This window comes from Lampetra fluviatilis, chromosome 19, assembly GCF_964198595.1.
Source record: "Lampetra fluviatilis chromosome 19, kcLamFluv1.1, whole genome shotgun sequence".
NCBI lineage: Eukaryota > Metazoa > Chordata > Hyperoartia > Petromyzontiformes > Petromyzontidae > Lampetra > Lampetra fluviatilis.
The window spans coordinates 13,401,700-13,423,597 of NC_136293.1; the positions used below are offsets into that span (position 1 = coordinate 13,401,700).

The window sequence follows — 21,898 nt, forward strand, 5'->3', positions numbered from 1 at the left end:
GCTCACGCAAGCACCTCGATCCTTGCTCAATGCAGGAAGGGTGCCAACTCCTTGTCTATTCCATCTCTGACTGTGCCGGTTTTTGTGGGCAATTTGACATTATGGGTCTTTTTTTGCTCGGCATCTGCGTAAAAATAAAAGATAATTATCCTAGCTCGACTCTTGCTTAGCTTCTGAGATCTGATGAGATGAAGCACTTTCCGGGAGTACTTGTATATATTTAGAATGTATCCCAGGCAACATTTATTGTGTTAAACAGAAGCAAATGAAGAGGGCACCTCTAAGATCATGTAGTCCGTTGTTCCGCGTGAGTACGCGATGACGCCGTGATTCTGCGTGGAGCGCACGTGCATGCTCAGGGTCACGTCTTGCAGGTCGTGCACCGTCCGGAACTCAGCGTAGCTCCCCTCGGCAAACGACACGACGGAGACGCCTGCAGCCACGGCGGACAAAGCATCGACAAAGGTGAACCGCCGTGGGGATATGCAAAGTCCGTGCCACTGGCAACTTGTGTCAAATTAGCGAAGAGCGCTGTAATTTGCTCATTCATGCGGTCGTTTAGAAAAAAAGTGACGTTAGGAATAAAACGTGTGAACGTTCGCGACCCTACTGCCTGGTTCACATTTGCTAAAATTGTATTTATTGTGCAATTTACGTTGATCAAAAACCAAATGAGTACACACACACATGCACATATATGCAACATGTTTATAGCTGAGCAAATATTACAAATTTAACACAACAAATTAATGGGTCCACATTCCCTTAATAAAAAAATGTCACTTGCCATTGGCATTTTGTGTCATTGCATTTCCTCTGCTGTAACAAATTAACAATGAAAACCAAAATATAACTTACACACGAAGCCTGTTGGGTTGGAGACATCAAGCACGCACTCCCCCTTACTCAGACACGGGTTTGTCAAGCACGGATCACGCACGCAATCTTGTTCTGCAAAACAAAGACCGTTTCAATAGCACATACACCAGGGCATGCACACACACACACACGGTTAACACAAGGCCTCACAGCTACTGTGTAGGTGTTCGCCATTGTCCCGTTTGGCTCTCCAATGTAATTTGGAATTGTACCGCGTGTTTTTCAATCAATCAAATCCATCTATATTCATTTGTTACACAGAAAGTTCTATTTAGCCTGTTACCCAGTCAGTGTGCAACGGAGATCCGTGGTGCACCAGCACTGAACACGAACAACATCAGAGTGGTACGTATGGAGGGATACGCAACAACAGAATGCGTCAGAGAGGCAGGCAAATACAGAGGAGTGATGTCTGAAAAATTCAGAGGAATTCAGTTCTTGAAGAAGCTCCCAGCATGTGGAGGGAAACGTCGGACATCAAGCTGGACAACCCGCGGCACAATCCTTCAAACATCATCGCGAGACCTCACTATGGACAAGAAGAAATCTCACTATCAACAACTACTCGAGTTCCAGTTGACGCCGTGGATATATCTTGCCATATCAATGCACAAGCTCTGCAGTGAGCGTCAGGGGCCAGTGACTGGCTAAGCAGGATGGAGAAACCTCAAATCACTTTCTGATAAAACAAATTAAGTTTGATTTCCCTTGAAAACTGAGCAATACAAAGGTGAAATTTGTGATTATCTGCACACCTAGTCAAGCCAAAAGGCAGTGTCAAGGTCCCCTGTCTGTGGATTTTTAATGAAACAATTAAAATGAAGACCTATTAAACCTACACAATAAAGCACTATCCCCAACCGAATAATAGCTTTTTAGACATTTATTTTACATTTCTTGTCGTATGACCTGCACAAGTTCTAAAACATTACCGTGTAATGTATTTTAACATATCACTTTTCAAGCTGGAAATATGGTCATTTTGTAGTGGGCACATGCTGCCGCAAAGTCACCTTCTAACGCTCATTTTGGAAAATGAAGAAAATGTGGGTAGCATGTGGGAGCCAAATTGAGTTTTATATTACAGAATTAAAATGTAAAAACGCAGGTATATTTTAGTCATTAAAGTTTTGTAGTTATTATTCAACCCGTTATCGACTCAATCTCTTTGGCCTCTAGATCTAAAGCAAGCCGACACTGCTGACGAGACACCGAATATCAAAACCAGTGAAGAGTTTTCTTCGTGTTGAACCAATTCTGCTGAAATTATGCACTCCCCAGAATGTCATATGGCTGATGGGATTTGTATTTTTTTTTTGTAAGTGGAGGGTCATAAATGTCAGAGGCACATTGTATGCTAATTTATTTTGCTATGAAGAATGGCCATTACCCAAAACCTCCCCTATTATAAATGTATCCCTCTTTAGGTCAGCGCCATCGACGAACACGTTGGCTTTTTGTTATCTCTCGCCATGGCCACTACGAACCGGAGCAGAGGCAGATGCCGGCAACGCGGTGCCTGGGGGACACGAGGCTGAGCCGCGCCGTGCTGTGCGTCGACACGGCGCCATCCTCCAGCGCCGCCCGCTGGAGGCACTGATCCTGGGGGCAGCCGCCGGTGCCCGCGGCGCAGGAGACGAGCGGGACGCCCAGCGCCCGCACCCCCGTGCTCTCCTCCAGCCGCGCCAGGCTGGCGTTGAGCGCTTGCGCCAGCAGGGCCGGCCTGTAGAAGTAGGCGCTGGGCTTCTCGGCCACGAGCAGCACGTCCAGCTGGCGTGCCCCAGCGGCCGTCTGCACGCCGAGCACGCGGATCCCTCCGTGCTGCACCCCACGCAACGCCATCAGTCAGCAACAACAACAACGACGACGACAATGACGACAACAAACTAAACAAAACTGTGACTGTTTCTGTCGTGGACGCATAGCCTAATTGTATGCCAGACTATGTGCACTTTGAGGCCACGTAAAGTGTCGAAGGCTCGCTGGCAGGTCACGGGACAGACCTAGGTGCCATGGGCTTGACGGACCGAGATGACCGGCAGATGAGTGAACGAGCGTGCGCGTGCGTATCCGCATAATTGCACGAGTGACAAAGACGGCCCCTGCAGCCATGAAGACTGTTGGGGGGGTAGGTTGTCAAATCAAATCATGAGCACATCTAGTTTCTGCGCCACTTTTATAGCGCAAGGCTATGACGAAGAGCCAAGTCTGTTAAACAACAGCTGAAGGTTGCCAAATATAGGCCAGACGACACTGGACCTTCACGACGGGGAGCGTTCTGCGGTGGCGGCAAGCATCAGAGACGATCGTGTATTCTTCTTACTTCTTCTTCATAAAAATGTACGAGAGCCTCGGGCACGCACTCTTCGTATGCATCATCTTTCTGACTCTGAGCAAAAGTGACCATACTACCGCCAAACTATTTGCACACAGAGACATCATCTTCCCACCACTAAAGCAACAAGCACGAGCGCGGTGTGCGGGCGTGCGTACCTTGAGGTTGAGGATGCTGCGCAGGGCGCGTTGGAAGCTCGGATACGTGACGCCGACGAACTTGTCAGGAGAGATGTCGGCCAGGCGCAGCACCACCGAGGCGTTGAGCTCCTCGGCCGACACGCGATGCGCCCGCACCGTCACGTTGGCGAGGCGCGCGTGCTTGCCGTCGCTCACCGTCACGTTGAGGTCGTATCGGCCCGGGTCGAGGCCCGGCAGCGCGATCACCGTGCCGTCGCGGCTGTTGACGGCAAAGAGTCGGCCGTGGTCCGAGTGCAGGCTGTACGTGAGCGTGTCGTACACGTCCTGGTCCGTGGCGTGGATCTTGCCGATGACGCCGCCGGGAGCCTCGGCGTCTCCCGGCACGGTGATGGCGATCTCGAGCGGGATGATCGCCGGGGGGTGCACGCTCTCCTCCGTGATGCGCACGCGGACCTGGCAGGCCGACGAGAGGTGCGGGTGTCCGCTGTCCTGGGCCTGCGGTGTCCGTGTCCGTGGAGTTGAACAAAGTACAAACACGCAAATGCACACGCGCGCAAAATGTTTTCGTTAGAGACAAAAATAACAACGTGTATTCTTAAACAGGCGATAGGCTGAAACTAATCCGTGTTGTATACAAACTCATTACGCATTGTTGTGGAGCATTATGGGTAAAAGCCTCTAAAACCAAAGGGCTGTTCTGTGTCTCCACATATAAATACACGCATTTGTTTAGTCCATCGGCCAATTGGCTCTCTGGCTCGCTGGCTGACTAGCTGGCTCACTGGCGCGCTGGCTGACTAGCTGGCTGGCTCACTGGCTGGCTCTCTGGCTGGCTCTCTGGCTCGATTGTTCTCTGGCTCGCTCACTGGCTCACTGGCTGGATCTCTGGCGTGCTCGCTGGCTCACTGGCTGGCTGGCTCTCTGGCTCGCTCACTGGCTGGCTCTCTGGTGTGCTCGCTGGCTGGCTCTCTGGCTAGCTTGTTCACTGGCTGGCTGGCTCGCTGGCTCACTGGTTGGCTCTCTGGCTAGCTGGTTCTTTGGCTGGCTGGCTCGCTGGCTGGCTCACTGGCTCGCACCTGCACGGTGAGCAGATGCTCGCGTCGGCCACCGCTGGCGAATCTGACGGCGGCGGTGACGACGCCCGCCTGGTCGATGGCGAACTCGCTGCCGTTGTTCCCGGCGACAAAGCTGAAGCCGAAGGGGGGGCCGTTGTGCGACGCGTCCATGTCCATCACAAGCAGCCGCACGATGCTGGTGCCTGGAGGCTGATTCTCCTGGGGGGCGGCAGGGGGTGGGGGGGAGAGGGAGTGAGTGGGGTCACACATTCCACCAGTTGGGTCACACGTGCCACCATGTCATCAACCCGTTACAGAAAAACACCAGACCTTGTGAATGGGAACAGCTCTTAACTGTGAAAATGCGAGACATGTCACGTAAACTACAATAGCTGAATAGACGTGATCACCTGCTATAGCAGGGTATGGTAGTCTGAAGTGTAAATACAACGTTAGTAATGTAATCTGCGGGTTTTTCCATCGCCATCAAAAAAACACTCCATAATATATTTTTTAGACAAAAAAACGTGAAATGAAAAATGTTGAGGCACTTCAATATTGGATTTTGAGATGAGTTTGTTGCAGATGATAATTTCCATCACCATAATGGTTGGTGCTTTGGTCAACACATTTTCAACAGGGGTATTGGGCTTTTCATGGTGAGCCACATTGTATGAGAAACTTTTCACACATGCAATACGTTTGTCCTTTTTAATGAGAGTGGATTTCCAATAAGGGAACGTCCATTTTCCTTTAGACTTTAAAAGTGTGTCTTTCAGTATTTGCCAAAAAAATTCCGTGTAGAAAAATGACAAGTGAAAATATGCTGTCTAATGACCTTAAGATATGAGAGCTAAGGACATAGAACTGCATCTGCTTGTCATGATAATCCAATGAATACCAAAAATAAATGCATAATCAAGTGTCCTACGTGTACCGTGAAAGTCTTTTTTAGCCAGTGGCAAGGATTCTTCGATCCACTATTGTCAGCAGTCTTTCAAAACTAAACTGTGGACACTAAAGGGCTTACCACCCCTGAGACAAAGCAGAATATTAAAAAGCCACCATGCAGTGGCTGCCAGTCTCGTTATTGAAGTGCGTGGAGAACTAGCGGTGAAGAACCGCCACATACCCTGGGTGTGCGTGCCACACAGAAATGATGACCACGATATTTTTGGGATAGAAACTTCATCAGGGTCCGTTTACCCTGAATTTTTGTCGCCGTCGTCATTTGGAAATAATGAAAAAATGTATTAAGGGACCTCACTTAAGATGTCAACAAACAAGTCAAATGGAAGTTGATGAATGGTAAATCACAAAGAGCAGCTGAGAGGGGAAGATTAAATAATACCACATTATAGCCATTGAGACAAATAACACGGGAAACAATTTCACTCACGTAAGCCTCAGCCCATGACAATAACAGTAAACAGATTTGTTCGTGGCATTTACATTGCTGACAATTCCAGCAGCAGCAGCACAATTGTATAACAAAGCAAGCGGAGGTCAGGCTCTTTGATCATCAGACAGCGAGCGAGTGCATTCGCGCTTGAAAAATCCACTGCGAAACAGGATTATGGAAGTGAGTGCATATTGGGTTCAATTCCCAGTCTGGAGCAGCGCTCTATAAAGGATTACCCACGAACCATCAGAGCATCTCCCTACACTTTCACAACTTGCAAGGCCAAACACACTAATGCAGTAGCTTAACCTGCAGCCATATGAATCATATATGTAAACATGCACATGAGCAATTGCCAAGAGAAAAAAATGCAAACATGTAAAGGGTTTTAAACAAAATATTTATAATCATAATAATGTGGCCTCCAATGAGGCTGGAAAAGGCACTTTCAAATATTGTTACAACTCGCTAAAGCAAACACAGAGGGTCCTTTTCATGGCGTGCACACAGTTAATAGCAGAGATCTATATTAAAATTAGGGTATTATTTATTTGCTTTTTCATTAATTGCTGTATTCCAAAGTCAAAGTTTTGTTGGCAGCATCAGCCATGGCTGCATCCCTCCCCAACCATGTTCTGAGGCAGCCCTGTACCACAGTACCACAATACAGGGCTGCTGCCTCAGGGCTGCAGAGTGAAATCAGCACGGTGTGGTCATAAACGATTGCCGTCTGGGTCTACATCTACCCTTTCTTTGTCTGTCATAGCGGTCACCCTTTATTTTTAAATCAACCTGCAATCATTCTTCACATTCAATTGTATAAATCTGCCTTCCACATTTCGACTGTCAGAAATGTTCTTCATATGCAATGTCATCCGATTCAAAGTATTATTCCTATTGCAATCAATGCCCAAATTCCCAGACAGTACACTTTCATCAGACAACATTCATTCATATGCAAATGCATAGAGCTTCATGACACACACATTTATTGGTGGGTACATTATGCCAGACAGGAACTCGCAGGAATCATTCGGTTTGGAGATTGAGAAACATATTTTCTAGTACCGGCGATGCATTTAGCCCACTCTGATGAGCATGAACAAATCTCCGACTGTTCCCAACTGCAGCCAACTGCGGCCTTTCCAATGAATGTAGTTGGAGAGTCGGTACCAATCCATTAGGTACACTGGACAAGACTAACAGTCGGTACTGATCCATTAGGTATGCTGGACAACACTAACACATAAGTTGCTTTCCAAAACGTTGGCCATGGTTCACGCTGAATAAGGAGGGTTCAGTTTGTGAATAAATAAACAGCGCAACGTTTAAAACAAAGGTGTGCGGAAGGAAAAAGAGAAACCAGAAATTTGGCTTACGTCGATGCGATGGTAAACACGATGGCAAGCTTACCTGGATGACGGCCGTGTAGCTTTGCTCCGAGAAGGAGGGAGGGTTGTCGTTGATGTCAGAGATGTCGACGTTTACCAGCACGTCGGCCGACCGTGGCGGGGTCCCGTTATCCGTGGCCCGTACCGTCAGCGAGTAGCCAGACACCTACGCACACCCCCAAAACGGCGTGGAGTTAATGACGCCTGGCCGTGTCGAATACCGCAATCGATGTGTCAAGATATCGCATGCACAAGGACGGTGCAGTGGTTAGAACACCGGACTTGCAATCCAGAGGTAGCTGGTTCAATCTCCAAAGGATGCAGTTAAAACAGTGGGCTAGTTTCTTAAATCCACCCGGCAGGATTAGAGAGCACACCACAGCCAGCACTTCTAATGCAACTGGAGATGAAGAAAAGGTGGCGATGACAAACAGCCATTTTTAAAATGCACGCATACGGCGAACGGTCAAGGCCCCGCGCGACCGGAGAGCGTGAGGCGGCCGTCGCGGCAAGGGGTTCACCTTCTCCCTGTCGAGCTCCCGACGCACGCGCAGGGTGCCCGACACCTCGTCGACGGCGAAGCGCTCCTCCTGGTCCCCGCCGACGATGGAGTAGCGCACGATGCTGTTGAGCGGCCCGTCTCGGTCCTCGGCCACCACCTGCAAAGGAAAGCGGCGGAGATGACGACGATGAGCGCGACGATTATGATGAGCACGGCGATGACGACGACGAGCTCGGAGATGATGACGATGAGCACAGAGATGATGATGAGCATGGCGACACACAAAGAGCAGTCCGTGCCAAGGCATCTTACACCGCTGTGACGTTCGTCCAAATACCGCTCGCAACCTTGAGTGGGAATAACCTAATAATCGTGAGGGTCACGTGCGGATTTTATCTTTAGACGTGACTTAACCGAAAGAACCAAAGAATAATTCCTGCAGTCACGAAAGCTCCAAAAATTAAGATTGCGTATTGAAATTCAGGTATGGCGAGCGCCTACTTGCAAGAATGCAACTTAGACTCGAGGCAGGGTAAAGTTGAGAAGACAAGTGGCCTGCCACGTCTGCACTAGAGGTCGGGCCTGTGTGCGCGTGTGTGTGTGTGCGTGTGTGTGTGCGCGTGTCTGGATGTTAATTAATTGTTTTTTATTTGGGTCAGCCAAAGGACAAAAAATGAATCCTTGTGGAGGAGCTTCATACCCCCGATAGCCCCATCCCTCGAAGCAGTTGCTCCCCTCGTAGTTCATGTTGTTATTATTATTATTACTTTCTTTCAACACGGGTTAGTGCAGCACACAAAGTGATTGTGGCTTGAGCTACACAAATTATCCAACGTGTCAATCTTCACTGTAACGGGAGGTTTTATTTGTAAAGTCAAAATTATGTAATTTGTCTGTCCGTTTTCTGAATAAATAAGTTCACATGATAAACAATGTGCAAGAATAGAAATTGATAAGAACATATTTGACAACAATGCCTTGGATGTATATGCTGTTCGTTGGTGTTTATAGGTCTTCGAATTACTTTCTAAATGTACAACTAATGGTATTTACAGCTTCTAATGACTTTATAAATGCACAACTCTTGACAATAAAGGATGTATACATTTGAGTGAATTTGAAACAAAACATTTAAGATTAACATATCAGGATAATCGAAATGGCACAATCAACAACAGAATAGGATGTGTGTGTGTTTGTTGTCTTGCACAGCAGATTGATGGGAGGCTCTCAGAGCCACTGCCAGGGAGTTTCTGAGATCCTGCGATTACACCTCGGGGTAGAGACAAGTGACAAATAAATGTTGTCTCCTCGTAACCATCTCAAGGCAACTACGCGACCAGGCAGATGTCAAACTCAATATTCGTTGCCTTTTTTGCCTTGGCATTTATTTATTTAGTAAAGATTTTGTTACTTTATTCTTTGTTTCATTTTTCTTTTTAATCACTTAATATCGAATTTTTTTTTTAGGAAATGGCTCTCAGAAACTGGGTTCTCATCGGCGAGCGGAAAAGAAACCCGGATGTGATGTTCCATCTTCGGAGGACAACTCGCACGAGGGAATAGACGGAGCACAAGAATAATGTTTATATGAAAATATTTAACAATTCTCAGCCAATCAGAGGCGTTTGTATATTTACATATATATGTGCATGATATAGAAGTAAATTCAACATGATTTATTATATGACCATTATTTAAGAAAGTCATAATTTTGACAGAAACTTATGATAATTTTCCAGAAATTGAGACCCCCCTATGAGTGCGATAGAACAAATACAGACACTGAAAATATTGTGACCGATATTTGTGAACAGCTGTCATCTTATTTTGTGGTGTGAATAAAAACCAATAAACATTTTGACCATGTAAGGTCCAATGAGCTATAAATCTTTTTTTTCAGAAGCAATCTGGCCACAAATGATAGCCCAACGAAGTGGCTTATCACGTGGACATTTTTAGCAGCCAAATACTCTAAACGCATGATTCTAAATGTGAAGGGAAAAACCGGAGGACCCGGAGAAAAATTCACGCGAGCACCGGGAGAACATGCAAACTCCAACTATACAGCAGGCATCAGGGTTGGGGATCGCAATAATCTTTGAAAGACTGGCCTCAAAAAGAAGACTGTCTGGTAACACCAGGACAGGTGGCAAAACACAGCTGGAAAATGCCTTCCAAGTTAATGCCGTTAACGTTATGATGGTATCGTTATAATGAAAACGCGTTGTTATAAGTTAACGGTGTTACCGTTATGACGGTGTCGTTATGATGAAAACGGTTTGTTATAAGTCAACGGCGTTACCGTGATGATGGTGTCGCCAGGCAAGGCGTCTTCGCCCACAACGGCGCTGTACACGTGCCGGCTGAACTCTGGTGCGTTGTCGTTGACGTCGGTCACGTTGATGTTCACCGTGACGACGCCGCTCAGCGAGGGCGTTCCCCCGTCGCTCGCCTGCACCGTCAGGTAGTAGTCCCGAGACGTCTCATAGTCCAGGGCCTTCTCGACGCTGATCACACCTGGCACACGCGTCGTGCGTGTGAGATTCGACCGAACGACCGGCGCCGACCGAGTCCACGTGACGCGCGCGAACGTTGGGAGTCTGCTGCACGTCGCCTTCGGAGGTCCCCGAAACCGGTTCTGAAACTTTTAACTTCATGTTAGGGGCCTAGCGAACTACATGTATCTTGAGAATAAACAAATAGGTCACAATTTCGGGGAGAGAGGAAAACTACGAGGAAATGCACCGTCTTGAGTATGATCCTGACCCTGACACTTGTTTATTTGGGTTTTGCGTGTTCTCCCTGTGGTCGCGTAGATGTTTCTCCGGGTCCTCTTGTTTTCCCCTCTATATTTAGAAGCATGCGTTTAGAGTAGTTGGCTGCTGGATAGCTCTTCTGAAAAAGAGCTGTACAGCTGAGTGGGCCCTACCTGGTAAAATAAAAATAGTTGAATAATTTAGTTTTCGTTAAGTTACCAACACCATGGCAAACATAGTGGAGGGTTAGAGAGACGAACCTCAAGTAAATCTATCTTCACACGATCAAGCGTGTGCGTGTGTGCACAGCGTCAGTGGCCAAGCTTAAGCAGCTGTCTAATTATTATTATTTAATAACGGACATCAACCTTCTTGACATTCAAGCGTTTAGAGGCACGCACAGGAGACGCAATCCATCACGGAACGCCTCGAGCGTTCTCTACGCATCAACCACCCTGCGTGCGCGAGGCGGCCACCGGCGAGGGGCTCGAGGGGTCGAGGTCCCGGGAGCGCTGCACAGACAGCACCCTGTGAAGACCTCTCGCCATCGAGCCCCGCGACTGGCAGCAAATGCGGTTTGCATGTAGCACATTTGCATGGAAGCAGTCCGATTCATACTGAAGAAAAATATAGACGTGGATTAATGCAAGTGTTTGTAAGAAAGGCAATTTCACGTAACATTTGGCTGAACAAAAGCCAAATTGCCTTAAAATTGTTGTTCTTGCCAACCTTTTCTCTGACAAAATTCCATCAAATCTCCTCACGAGAAAAACACGTGAATTTGGCCAACACTCTTGCGACAACGAGAGGCCCCGGCCTCGCAGGTCCATTCCCTCGGTGTTCACAACCATCATATTAAATCCTGCCCGCACGACAGATATTTCTGGTGATTTCAGAAACACAATTTTCTCAAGTAAAAGAAAAACGATGCACATGCAACACAACACAAAAACCCTTTCAGAACGTGCACAACCTCTACACATGGCCAGCCACAGAGCACACGGAAGTGAAGATTGCCAGTGTTCATTCCCTTCAGCAAATCTATGATGGAAATATACGTTATCAAAGTTTGCATTTATTTTTAGTCAACGATGGCCATGGGTGGATGAAAATCGTCAATCGTAACGATGACTAACGACTGCCCACCAAAGATCAAAGTGTGACGAGGCACACTCAGCTTATCTGAATAAAGATGCCCCGCCTCTAACCGCCGCCGGCCCTTACCCAGCTTCTGGTCGATGCTGAACATGCCGTGCTCGTTGCCGCTCACGACGCCGTAAGTGACCTCCGCGTTGGCGCCCGCGTCCTTGCTGATGGCCAGCACGGAGAGAACGGCGGAGCCCGGCGCCGTGTCTTCCGGCGCCGCCGCGTGGTACTCGCGCTGCTCGAAGGCCGGCGGGTTGTCGTTGACGTCCAGGACGGCCACCGAGACCCCCACGGTGGAGGTGAGGGGCCGGAAGACGTCACCGTCCTCCGCGCGCACCGTCAGCTCGTACACGGCCTGGTGCTCGCGGTCGAGCGGCCGCTTGAGGCTGATGATGCCCGAGCGCTCGTCGATGGCGAAGTGACCCCCGGCCGAGTCCAAGAAGGAGTAGGTCACCTTGCGGTTGAGCCCTGCGGCGCGGACGGGGGATCAGAGAGGGGCTCGCCCATGAAGGAAGGCGCGGAAGCCGCCTAGCTGCTGCTGCGCTGCTGCTGCTGTGCTGGAGAGCCGAGTGAACACTTCGTGTTCGGCGACGCAATGGTGGCGGCACAATCGGGACACGAAACCGCGGGGGAGAATTGCGCACGCGTGCAAAAAAGACACCACAAACACACACGCACGCACACATGTACGCACACACACACGCACGCGGACGACGGCGTCGCCCGCCGAGCGTCGAGGCCGCGGCGGTGGCGGCACGTACCCAGGTCGGAGTCGGTGGCCTGCACGCGCGTGAGCAGCGTCTCCACGGCCGTGCTCTCGTACACGGACACGGCGTAGTGCGACGCGGGGAACTGCGGCGCGTTGTCGTTGACGTCCTCCAGGCTCACGAGGATCTCCGCCTGGCAGGAGCGGCCGCCCCCGTCGGTGGCGCGCACGCTCAGCGCGTAGGCCGGGATGGCCTCGCGGTCCAGCGGCGCCAGGGTGAAGAGCTCCCCTAAACGACACACGGTTGACACGTCGCGAGATGTTAACTACCTCGCATGGTAGGCAGGGGGTCGTGGGTTTAATCCCGAACCTGATGCCTGCTGTATATTTGGAGTTTGCGTGTTCTCCCTGTGATCAGGCCGCTTCTGGAAAGAGCGATCTAGCTCAGTGGGCCTTACCTGGTAAAATTAAAATAGTTCAGTTATGTTTTGATTTAAAGCTTTCGTGAGTGCAGGGATTCATATTATTGGTTCTTCCGGTAAAGTCACGTAGAAGGGAAAAAAACCAATACAATTCTCACGACGTTTCGACTGCAACACAAGCAATCATCATCAGGTGTGAAATCCATAGCAAGAAAATTTGAAAAAAGTGGCAGTCGAAACGTCGTGAGAATTTTATATTTAGATGTTTTCTTATTTTATTATTTCCCTTCTATGTGACTTTTACATTACAATGCTGTACCGCGAATGGTTGTTGCCAAATACATACTTGGCATCGATGATGGCAACAAGCCTACCACAAAATCACCCAGCCATGTGCCCAATGCCATCAGATCTTAGAAGCTAAGCTGAACCGAGCCTGAAGAGTGCTTGGAGGGATGACCGTGTGGCAGTATTACAGGCTGTAGAGGTGTATTGTGGGTAGATAAGGATGATACAACAAAATCCATTGTTGCACTGCAATTCTACGTTCCCTTGTCAGATAGAGGAACGTGTAGATCCATGCTCAGGTGTGTGCATGTTGACCTTCTTTCACAACGTACTTAGCCAACCGTGCTAATTAGAGGTGGGTCACACGGGCCTAGCCGCACTTAACCAAAGTGTCGCTGAAAGTGCTGGATGACAGCTGTTTCATTTTACCGATCGGCCGCTTTGAGTTTATTTTGTTTAACCAGGTGAGAGCTCCAGAGACGAGGACAGTCTGGGCCACCAAAATGGCAACAGCAATAAAATGAATCAGTCGAGGAAAGACGCACGCACGAACGCGTACACGTGCACGCACAGCAAACTGTCGTCGACGGCTGCGTGCGTTACCCGTGGCGGAATCCATGCGGAAGTGCTCTGCTCCGGGCCCGTGCAGCGTGTACTGGATGGCGGCGTTGGCACCGACGTCGGCATCCCGGGCGGAGACGAGCAGCAGGAAGATCCCCGGAGCGACGTCCTCCGCCACGGCCACGGCGTAGAGCAGCTGGGGGGGAGGGGGGCAGTGCACAGGAGAGACGGCAGTAATTGTTAGCGCACGCACGTACGCACACACGTATGCACGCACGCACGCACACACGCACGCACACACGCACGCACGCACGCACACACGCACGCACACGCGCACGCACGCACGCACGCACGCACGCACGCACACACGCACACACGCACGCACACACGCACGCACGCACGCACACACGCACGCACACACGCACACACGCATGCACACACGCACGCACGCACGTACGCACACACGCACGCACGCACACACACACGCACGTACGCACACACGCACGTACGCACACACGCACGCACGCACATACGTATGGCCGGGGCGGGTGCTCACGCGCAATGACCTGCACCAGGCCACATGGCTGGCGTGGCCGAGTAATCTCTTGGCTCAGTGAGCACCGGTTCACAAAGAGCCCTGCCACCTGATGAAGCAGGTGGAGACCATTCTATGCCGCTTTGAGGATGAACAGATCCCGTGCCATTACTCTAAAGAACCTTCATCATCCACTGAATCACAATAATGGGTTAATATTAATGAATGACTATAGTATTTAATAATATATATAGCAGGGAAAGTCCACGTGTACAAAGACTGCTTCGGGAGAATACATTACGTATTTACGTGCGCGCGCGTTTTAGCCCTGCATAATTGGCGTTTTCACTTGTGTCGTGACATCGCAGACACCCCGTACATGTGGGTGTAGTACCAGCCCTAGAGGGGCTCGGTGAGCGCTAAGTGACACCACGCTCAGCGTGCAGTGCCGACCCCTATAGGAGGGCGTGTGAGGGTGCCGGCCATGAATGGGGTTAATGTAGGCCATGGCACTCTGGTTGACCCTGAAAGGCACGTGACGGGTCAAGTCTACACAGGGGCCCCAAGTGGGGGCTAGGGGTGGTCACGTGTCGGGGCGAGATCCTGCTAGAGGATTTGAGAAGGTGGTCGTGACCAAGGGCGGAGCCAGCCACGACCAGGGAGCATATAAACTGGGTCCCCAGAGGGATCTACGTTCTACGTCAGAGAAGAATCACCAACACGTGGACCTGGGACAGTTACCCCTTTGTGTTGGTATCCATAAATGTGTTGCCTCCAAAGAGTACGTCTGCGACTCAGTTGAATCCACTACACTTGCATACACCCAAGCTAACGTCATTTTAACTGACAGGATAACAACTACTTCCATATTGCAATATTGGCCACCGCATTCAAAAATGCCACTCAAGTTTACTTCGACATAGTGGGGGGGATGGGGGAATCAAAAGCTCGCCAGTTGGGTGCTGCGCAGGTTTCACCGCTTAAAGCCTGGGGACAGAGGAGAGCATTTAAAGGGCAGCCAAACACCGCGACGGTTTTTGGGCTTCATTTGGCGAATGAAAACAAAACAAATTAGCGGGAGAGTAAAAAAAAATAGTAAAAAATCAATCACCTGCATCCCGGCCGACGATGGCTTACGCGAGTGTCGGCACATGCAGAGGCATTTGGGCAAGGGATCTTGGCGAATGATTTTACCAGTCAATATTCCTCACCTGGAATTGCTTTTGGATTCAGGCTTCAAAAAAAACCCAACAATATCCACTGTCGATTCTCAGCACTGAAATGAAGCCACGCTAAATAAATTGTCGGACGAAAGACTCGTTCGTGCGAACAACATCGCCCGCTCAGCACAATCCCTTTTGTGTTTCTTTGCTCAGATAACCCCCCTCTGCTGAGCTGAGGGAGTTGCCTCTCGGCTAATATTTCAAAAAGACAACTTACTGCTGAAGACGATGGCAAATGTGTTCATATGTTCTTTGTGAAGAAGATAATATATTTAACTTTCAGTTCCGGGGCAGCAGGTTTGATGTACACTGAGTGGCTATTGATGACCACACGATCTCTTCACCTGCCTACGCTATATAGGTCGAGTCAAGAAACAGCTTCAGGTGGGGGGTACGTGTGGGAACCTACAGCTTTAACAAATCATCTAAAAGGTTTAAATTGTCAGCAAACTTGAGCTGAGAGAGCACTATGCAGGGGACCGATGTTTACCTTATGTAGATGCAATTTACTCACCAACCTATTTTGGCATCTAAATATTTTCAATAGTGTTGAAAATGTAAAAGCCCAAGTGAGAGTTCAAGTGAAGCTACTTGCTTCAGTAGTTTAATCCGCCAATCTCTCTGTGCTTGACTTCTGCGTAGGCTAAGGTTGTTGCGACGTGTCTTATTTCACACCACTGAACCCCTCTAGATAATATTTTGCCTACTCCTCCTCCTCACAGGCCACATGTATTGCAAGAGGAACGAGCAGCCACACTTCACCCCACCACACATGACCTGCCGATAAACTAACGGTAGCGTACTAATCTATATCTCTGGGTGGACAGAGCTGAGCTGCATTTTTTTCAAATGCCGAATTATTTCAACTGCGCGCATACCAAGACACCGCACGCACGCGCGTCGAACTTCCTCCGCACCATACGTAGCCAACCGCGCCAATCGGAGGTGCGGGGGGGGGAAGGACAACAAACTAAACGCACAAAGTGATGGCCACGGACGACACGGGCGTGCAGGTCCCACGAGAGAAGGGCGCGGTTCTCGGGACCGCCCTCCCCCCCGTACCTTGTCGCACACGGGGCTGTTGTCGTTGGCGTCCAGCACGGCGACGTCCACGACGGCCTTGCTCACAAACGCCCCGTCCGTGGCCGTCACTTCGATCTGGTAGCGGTCCCTCTCCTCCCGGTCGACCGGCTGCTTCAGGTGCAGCTTCCACTCGCCCTGAATGTAGCCGATGGCGAACTGGCCGAGCGGGTCGCCACCTGCGGTGCGACACGGACGCACGCCGTCTCTGTCACACTCCGACATCGCCGCCGCCGTATTTCTCCGTATCGCGCCTCGCAACGAGGACGACGACGCACGCCCCGAAGCGCCGAGGGAATAGAGGAGCACGATTGAACAGAGCGCTGCACGCGGGAAGTTAGAATCGTATCAAAATTTCCAACGAACAATAATGTTGGTTTCCCACTGGAACGTATAAAAAGTGAAGATTTTTACAAGGCTTTAACACGGCGAGTTTTCAATTTCCTGTAAAATTGGGATACATGTTCATCGGGAATTATTTCAATTATCGGGGAAAATCTGAGCCACTTTTTGAGGCCACCATAGCACTCATCATTATTGCTCATTTTCGCTTCAGTTCTCCTGGGATTTGAATTCTGAATCTCAAAATCTTTTGAATGTGAGTTTCTCTCTAACCACCACCTCCATGGTGCTTAGCGAGCAGCTGGTGATGGTAGCATACATTTTTTAAATATATAAACTTTATTTTACAAAGAAACAGAACAGTGACCGTGCATCTAAGTTCCCTCAAGGAGAAAGAAACCCGTTTAATTTGGTTTGAAATAAGCGAGTGCATTCAGGACACCCCACTTGAGGCCGGTTGAAGGTCAATTAAACAAGATCCACTCTCATTATCCCAGAGAAATTCCGTTGTTTACCGCAGCAGTGACACCGTCATTCGAATCTCTATAACCGTTATCATCTGTGGAAATCCACTGATTAATGCATTCATAAATGCGTCCAATACACTGAGCTGGTGTGCATTTGACTTTTTTTGCTAAAAATCCTCATGGAGTAAACAAAGTACAGTGTGCGGTTCCCTGTAAAGCCAACGGACGCAGGTTCCACGGGTCACAATTTTGTCCAAAACAATTTACGGCTTCTTGTCCTTGACGCTGACCCTCGGCTCCCAGTCGAGGCACACAACAGCTGACAAAAATCAAGGTGATGGAAGCCCACAAATCCTGCTGAGCGTTCCGTCGCCGTCACCTCGCAGCGCGCAGACAAAAAACACTCAGCACGGTCACCCCGCCGAGACTTTTCAAAGACGTGGCAGAAAACGTTCAAGACTCAGTCAGGCCATAGCGTCCTCCTGAGAGTTGGAATAACAAGGCGAGGACACTGCGTTGGAGATGAGACTGCCTTTGGGGTTTGACAATTTAACTGTTAAGTGTGCATATTCATCTCCACTCAATGGTTCTCATCAGGACGCCTGGCTGTCCTTACGAAATATTTTTTCAAATGAAAAATATGTGTCGTTCAAAAGGCATGAACCAAGTGATAAAGATTGGCTGCGTGTGCATCGAGTACGAGCTTTACTGTCCCTACCCTTCATTCGGTGTTGGACTTTCATTTTCCGCTCTCTCACTTCTGCAGTGTGAATGTGTCGCGTGGAATCAGCAGAGCCGGCATCAAAAGGGGAAAATATCCCTGAATATGGATGGAGGCACCTCACAATGAAATAGATTAATGCTGCGAGGGACTCCGTCTGAGCTGTACTGCATGAGTGGAACAATATAAAATCGGCGATGGTAAAGCGTGGACATGAATTTTGTTTGGAATTCTGAGGTAAGGCAGGTGACCTCCGAGGTCAGAGCGTAGAGCTGGCATTGCTGAGATCTTTGGTTGAAATTGAGGCAGCCATCTGTGATTAAACGGGGGGATTCCCAAGTGTGGTGAGTTGATGGGCTCAGCCAAGTCGTCATTGACCGCTCATTTCATGAATATTCACTTCTGCACTTAATTTGGCCAAACGTTCTAGCGTTGAGAAGTAAATAACGGTTTGTCTCTCTTGCGAGGAACGTTCCTCTCGTACGCAGAGGGGGTGGGGGAGTGGTGGCCCTCGACTGTGTTGACCGGAGATCACTTGAAGGGATCGCAAAGGGAGCTCTGTGACATCGGCTTCTGTGGACCGTCATCTTTAACACCACGAGTTGGACCGCTCTGCGAGAAATACGAATGGGTCCTTGGTCTCGTGACACGACGCCGATAGCACATTTGGATTTATGGTTGTGGAAAAACATGACAAAAATGTGTGGCGATCGAAACGTCGTGATCTATGATTTTTTTCTACCTACGTGACTTTACCGAAAGAACCAAAGAGTATGGATTCCTGCAGTCACGAAAGCTTCAAATCAAGATTAAAAATGCATTTCATGAAAACATATGAAACAACCTTCAGCCAAAATTTTCACGTCAAAAATTAGCTACTACTGTGAGCATTAACTTTAAGTCGAAAAAATCCGCCCATCACCTTTGAAAACAATTCAACTAACTAAAAAATTTAATTATTTACTTTGAAAGCATACAGTAGAACAGGAGTACACGACTATCTTGATGAGATATCACATCTCAGATGTAAGTTCAACAGCACCACACTGTGGACTGGCTGGGGATTGCACTTTAAATGTTACTTAAGAGTTGTCAGCATGCCTTATCCCTCTCTCACTGCAATGGATCTGTCACCACTCCGTTTTGGTGAAGGCCAAGCTCATTAAACACATCAAGTTCAGAAGATCAGCCTGGGTTTCGACTACGTTTATGAGCCAGGGTTCACAGTCTGGAAAGATCGACCATCACGCGAACTCCGGTCATTTATAATATTTTGTAAGGATCAATGGATGTGTTATTCATACCACTCATAGAGAAGTCATCCATCCTTTACAGGCTGTCCCAAGTTACTTGTCCTCATATTGACAAGATTAACAGGATTCGTGGGAAAACTTTAACCCATTTCTCACAAACAGCGGCTGCTCACTTTGCACCCCAATAACTGTCCGAGAATGTGGGAAGGTCACGGGAATGTTTGACAGAGTCGCCACCAGTGGTACGCAACTTAATTTCCCAATCACTTGCACGTAAATAAATCAAGCCCTTTTTAACAAAAAAGCCACTTTTCAGAGCCACCTGCAGTATTTCCTCTGAGTAACATTTAAAGTGTATTGTATCTGCGAATTAAGAATAGAAAGCACCTAATTTCTCTCCCTGGGACACTTTCAAAAGCAGCAGGAACAATTATTTTGACTGATTAGCATAAGTGGCAGATAAACCACGTGTAGATGAAAATTGTCCTGTAAAATGCACTTACTCATGCAATCAAACATCATTTGCATGAGCTCCTAGACAATAACTACATTTGAAATAATATTTTTGGGATAAAAAATTATAACTGCCTCATTTAACTGCCTACAATAAGCAAGCAGTGCAAGTAAATATGTTTCGGATTTCTCCACCTTGCGTGCAAAGTGGCAGTAATGTTGAATCCTCAGAGACAAAGATCGTCAAAAATAGATCCGATTATATCTACAGCTGTCTGCCGAACCATTAAACACAACATTGTATTTGTAGACGTTACATTAAAAAACACTCACAGCCGGTGAGCGAACTTCCTGATTACATAATTTGTCTTTGACATTTAACTGAACGAGCTCAATACTGGTAGGAACCTCCTGGTTACACCAGCCCACAAGGGATTATTGTGTCCGTCGTGCAGGGAGGGGCTGGGTGGGGAGGGAAGGGCTGGGTGGGGAGGGGAGGGTGGGGAGGGGCTGGGTGGGGAGGGTGGGGCTGGGTGGGGAGGGTGGGGAGGGGCTGGGTGGGGAGGGTGGGGCTGGGTGGGGAGGGGAGGGTGGGGAGGGGCTGGGTGGGGAGGAGCTGGGTGGGGGTGGGAGGGGTGGGGCTGGGTGGGGAGGGGCTGGTCACCCCGTGGTGCCCTTATAAAACTCAAGGTTTAACCAACTCACGCCGGCTTGTGCCAGCCCTCAGAGTCGGGCATATTTGCGGAATACACCACGCCGCCGTTGACCCTGGCCATTGACCGAGCAACCCAACGTTCCTACCAGCTCCCTCCGCAGGAATGTGTTGTGGGCAATAAATGCTTTAAAATGTAATTCTGAAAATCTAAAACATATGAAATTGATGTTCAATACAATCACCAGCTTGAGTGCAGATTATAACCCATGATATTCAATAATTAATGTGTTTTTTGTCATTTGCTAACATTGCAAGCAGCAGGTAAATTTGATTTGTAGGACATACATGCTGGACAATGCAACTGGATGGTTATGCCCGTTCTTCAAATTCGAAGACTTGTGTTTTAAAATCACTCAATGCAGGCAATTTTCACTCTTTAAAATAATTTGAAAATGGCAGCCCTTTTGGCGATGACGCCACAACATTGTTCATATTAAATTCCCAGAATAAGGAAACGATAACAACACGCAACGACGCGCACGCAAACACTTGAAACCTAAAACGTTCACAGCGTGACACACCCAGTGAAACCGCGTAAACAAACGCACGAAGAAACACGTCAACAATTCGACGCCAATCGCCACCGTCCGCGGCTCGCGCAGGACGTGCAATAGGTGGCCCGGCAGAGCGTCCGCCGCGATGCGCGGGGGGGGGGGGGGGCACCTGTCAGGTAGTACGTCAGCTGCCCGTTGTCCGGCGTGGCGTCCGCGTCGTCCGCCCCGACGACGGCCACCACCTGGCCGGGCGCTGAGTCCTCCGGCACGTCGCCGGCATACGTGTCGCGCGAGAACCGCGGCGGGCAGTCGTTGGCGTCGGCCACGGCGACGCGCACGCTCGCCGTGGCCGACAGCCGCGCCGGGTCGCCCAGGTCGGTCGCCACGACCACCAGCTCGTGCCCGGCCCGGGCCTCGCGGTCCAGCGGGCGCAGCGTGCGCACCCAGCCGCTCTCGGCGTCCACCGAGAAGAGGTCCCGAGCCGCGCCGCCCTCGACGACGGCCTCCTCCGCCAGGCTGTACGCCAGCTGCCCGTTAGCGCCGCCGTCCCGGTCCGTCGCTGGAAGTCAAAACGGAGCGGCGGGAACGGCGAGTCGGGAGGGCGAATGGCGCCAACTGCGGAATGCGTGCTTGGAGGTGCGTGCGTGCGTGTGTGCATGTGTGCGTCTGTGCGTGCGTGTGTGCGTGCATGTGTGCGTGCGTGTGTGTGTGTGTGCGTGTGTGCGTGCGTTTGTGCGTGTGTGCGTGCGTGTGTGTGCGTGCGTGTGTGCGTGTGTGCGTGTGTGCGTGTGTGCGTGCGTGTGTGTGCGTGCGTGTGTGCGTACGTGTGTGCGTGCGTGCGGGCGGACGGTGCAGCGTGTGGGAGGCAGCACTGTGGACGGTGCGTGCGAGCGTCGCGTACGAGGGAACGTGCGTGGAATGCCCAACCTGTCGCCGGCAGAGGGTTGTGCCACCTGTCCTGGCATTTCCAGGATCTTCTTGTGAATGAGGTAGCCATTCTGGACAAGCTGTAAGTCTTCCCGGGACATT

General features: G+C 49.7%; 1 protein-coding gene across 4 annotated transcripts in view; it reads right to left on the reverse strand.

The window, feature by feature from the left end:
• The window catches only part of LOC144937706 (protocadherin Fat 1-like), a 231,791-nt gene that overhangs the window by 23,722 nt on the left and 186,171 nt on the right, over positions 1–21,898 (reverse strand). For all 4 annotated transcript variants that reach the window (XM_078865142.1, XM_078865139.1, XM_078865140.1 and 1 more), the window contains exons 12-24: positions 21,039–21,428; positions 16,407–16,603; positions 13,629–13,782; positions 12,371–12,604; positions 11,688–12,077; positions 10,010–10,224; positions 7,724–7,861; positions 7,225–7,368; positions 4,431–4,628; positions 3,373–3,849; positions 2,367–2,700; positions 859–951; positions 279–433 (exon numbers count right to left, since the gene is read on the reverse strand). In XM_078865142.1, coding sequence (XP_078721268.1) covers positions 279–433; positions 859–951; positions 2,367–2,700; positions 3,373–3,849; positions 4,431–4,628; positions 7,225–7,368; positions 7,724–7,861; positions 10,010–10,224; positions 11,688–12,077; positions 12,371–12,604; positions 13,629–13,782; positions 16,407–16,603; positions 21,039–21,428 — 3,119 coding nt within the window. The remainder of the gene's footprint in view (positions 1–278; positions 434–858; positions 952–2,366; positions 2,701–3,372; positions 3,850–4,430; positions 4,629–7,224; positions 7,369–7,723; positions 7,862–10,009; positions 10,225–11,687; positions 12,078–12,370; positions 12,605–13,628; positions 13,783–16,406; positions 16,604–21,038; positions 21,429–21,898) is intronic.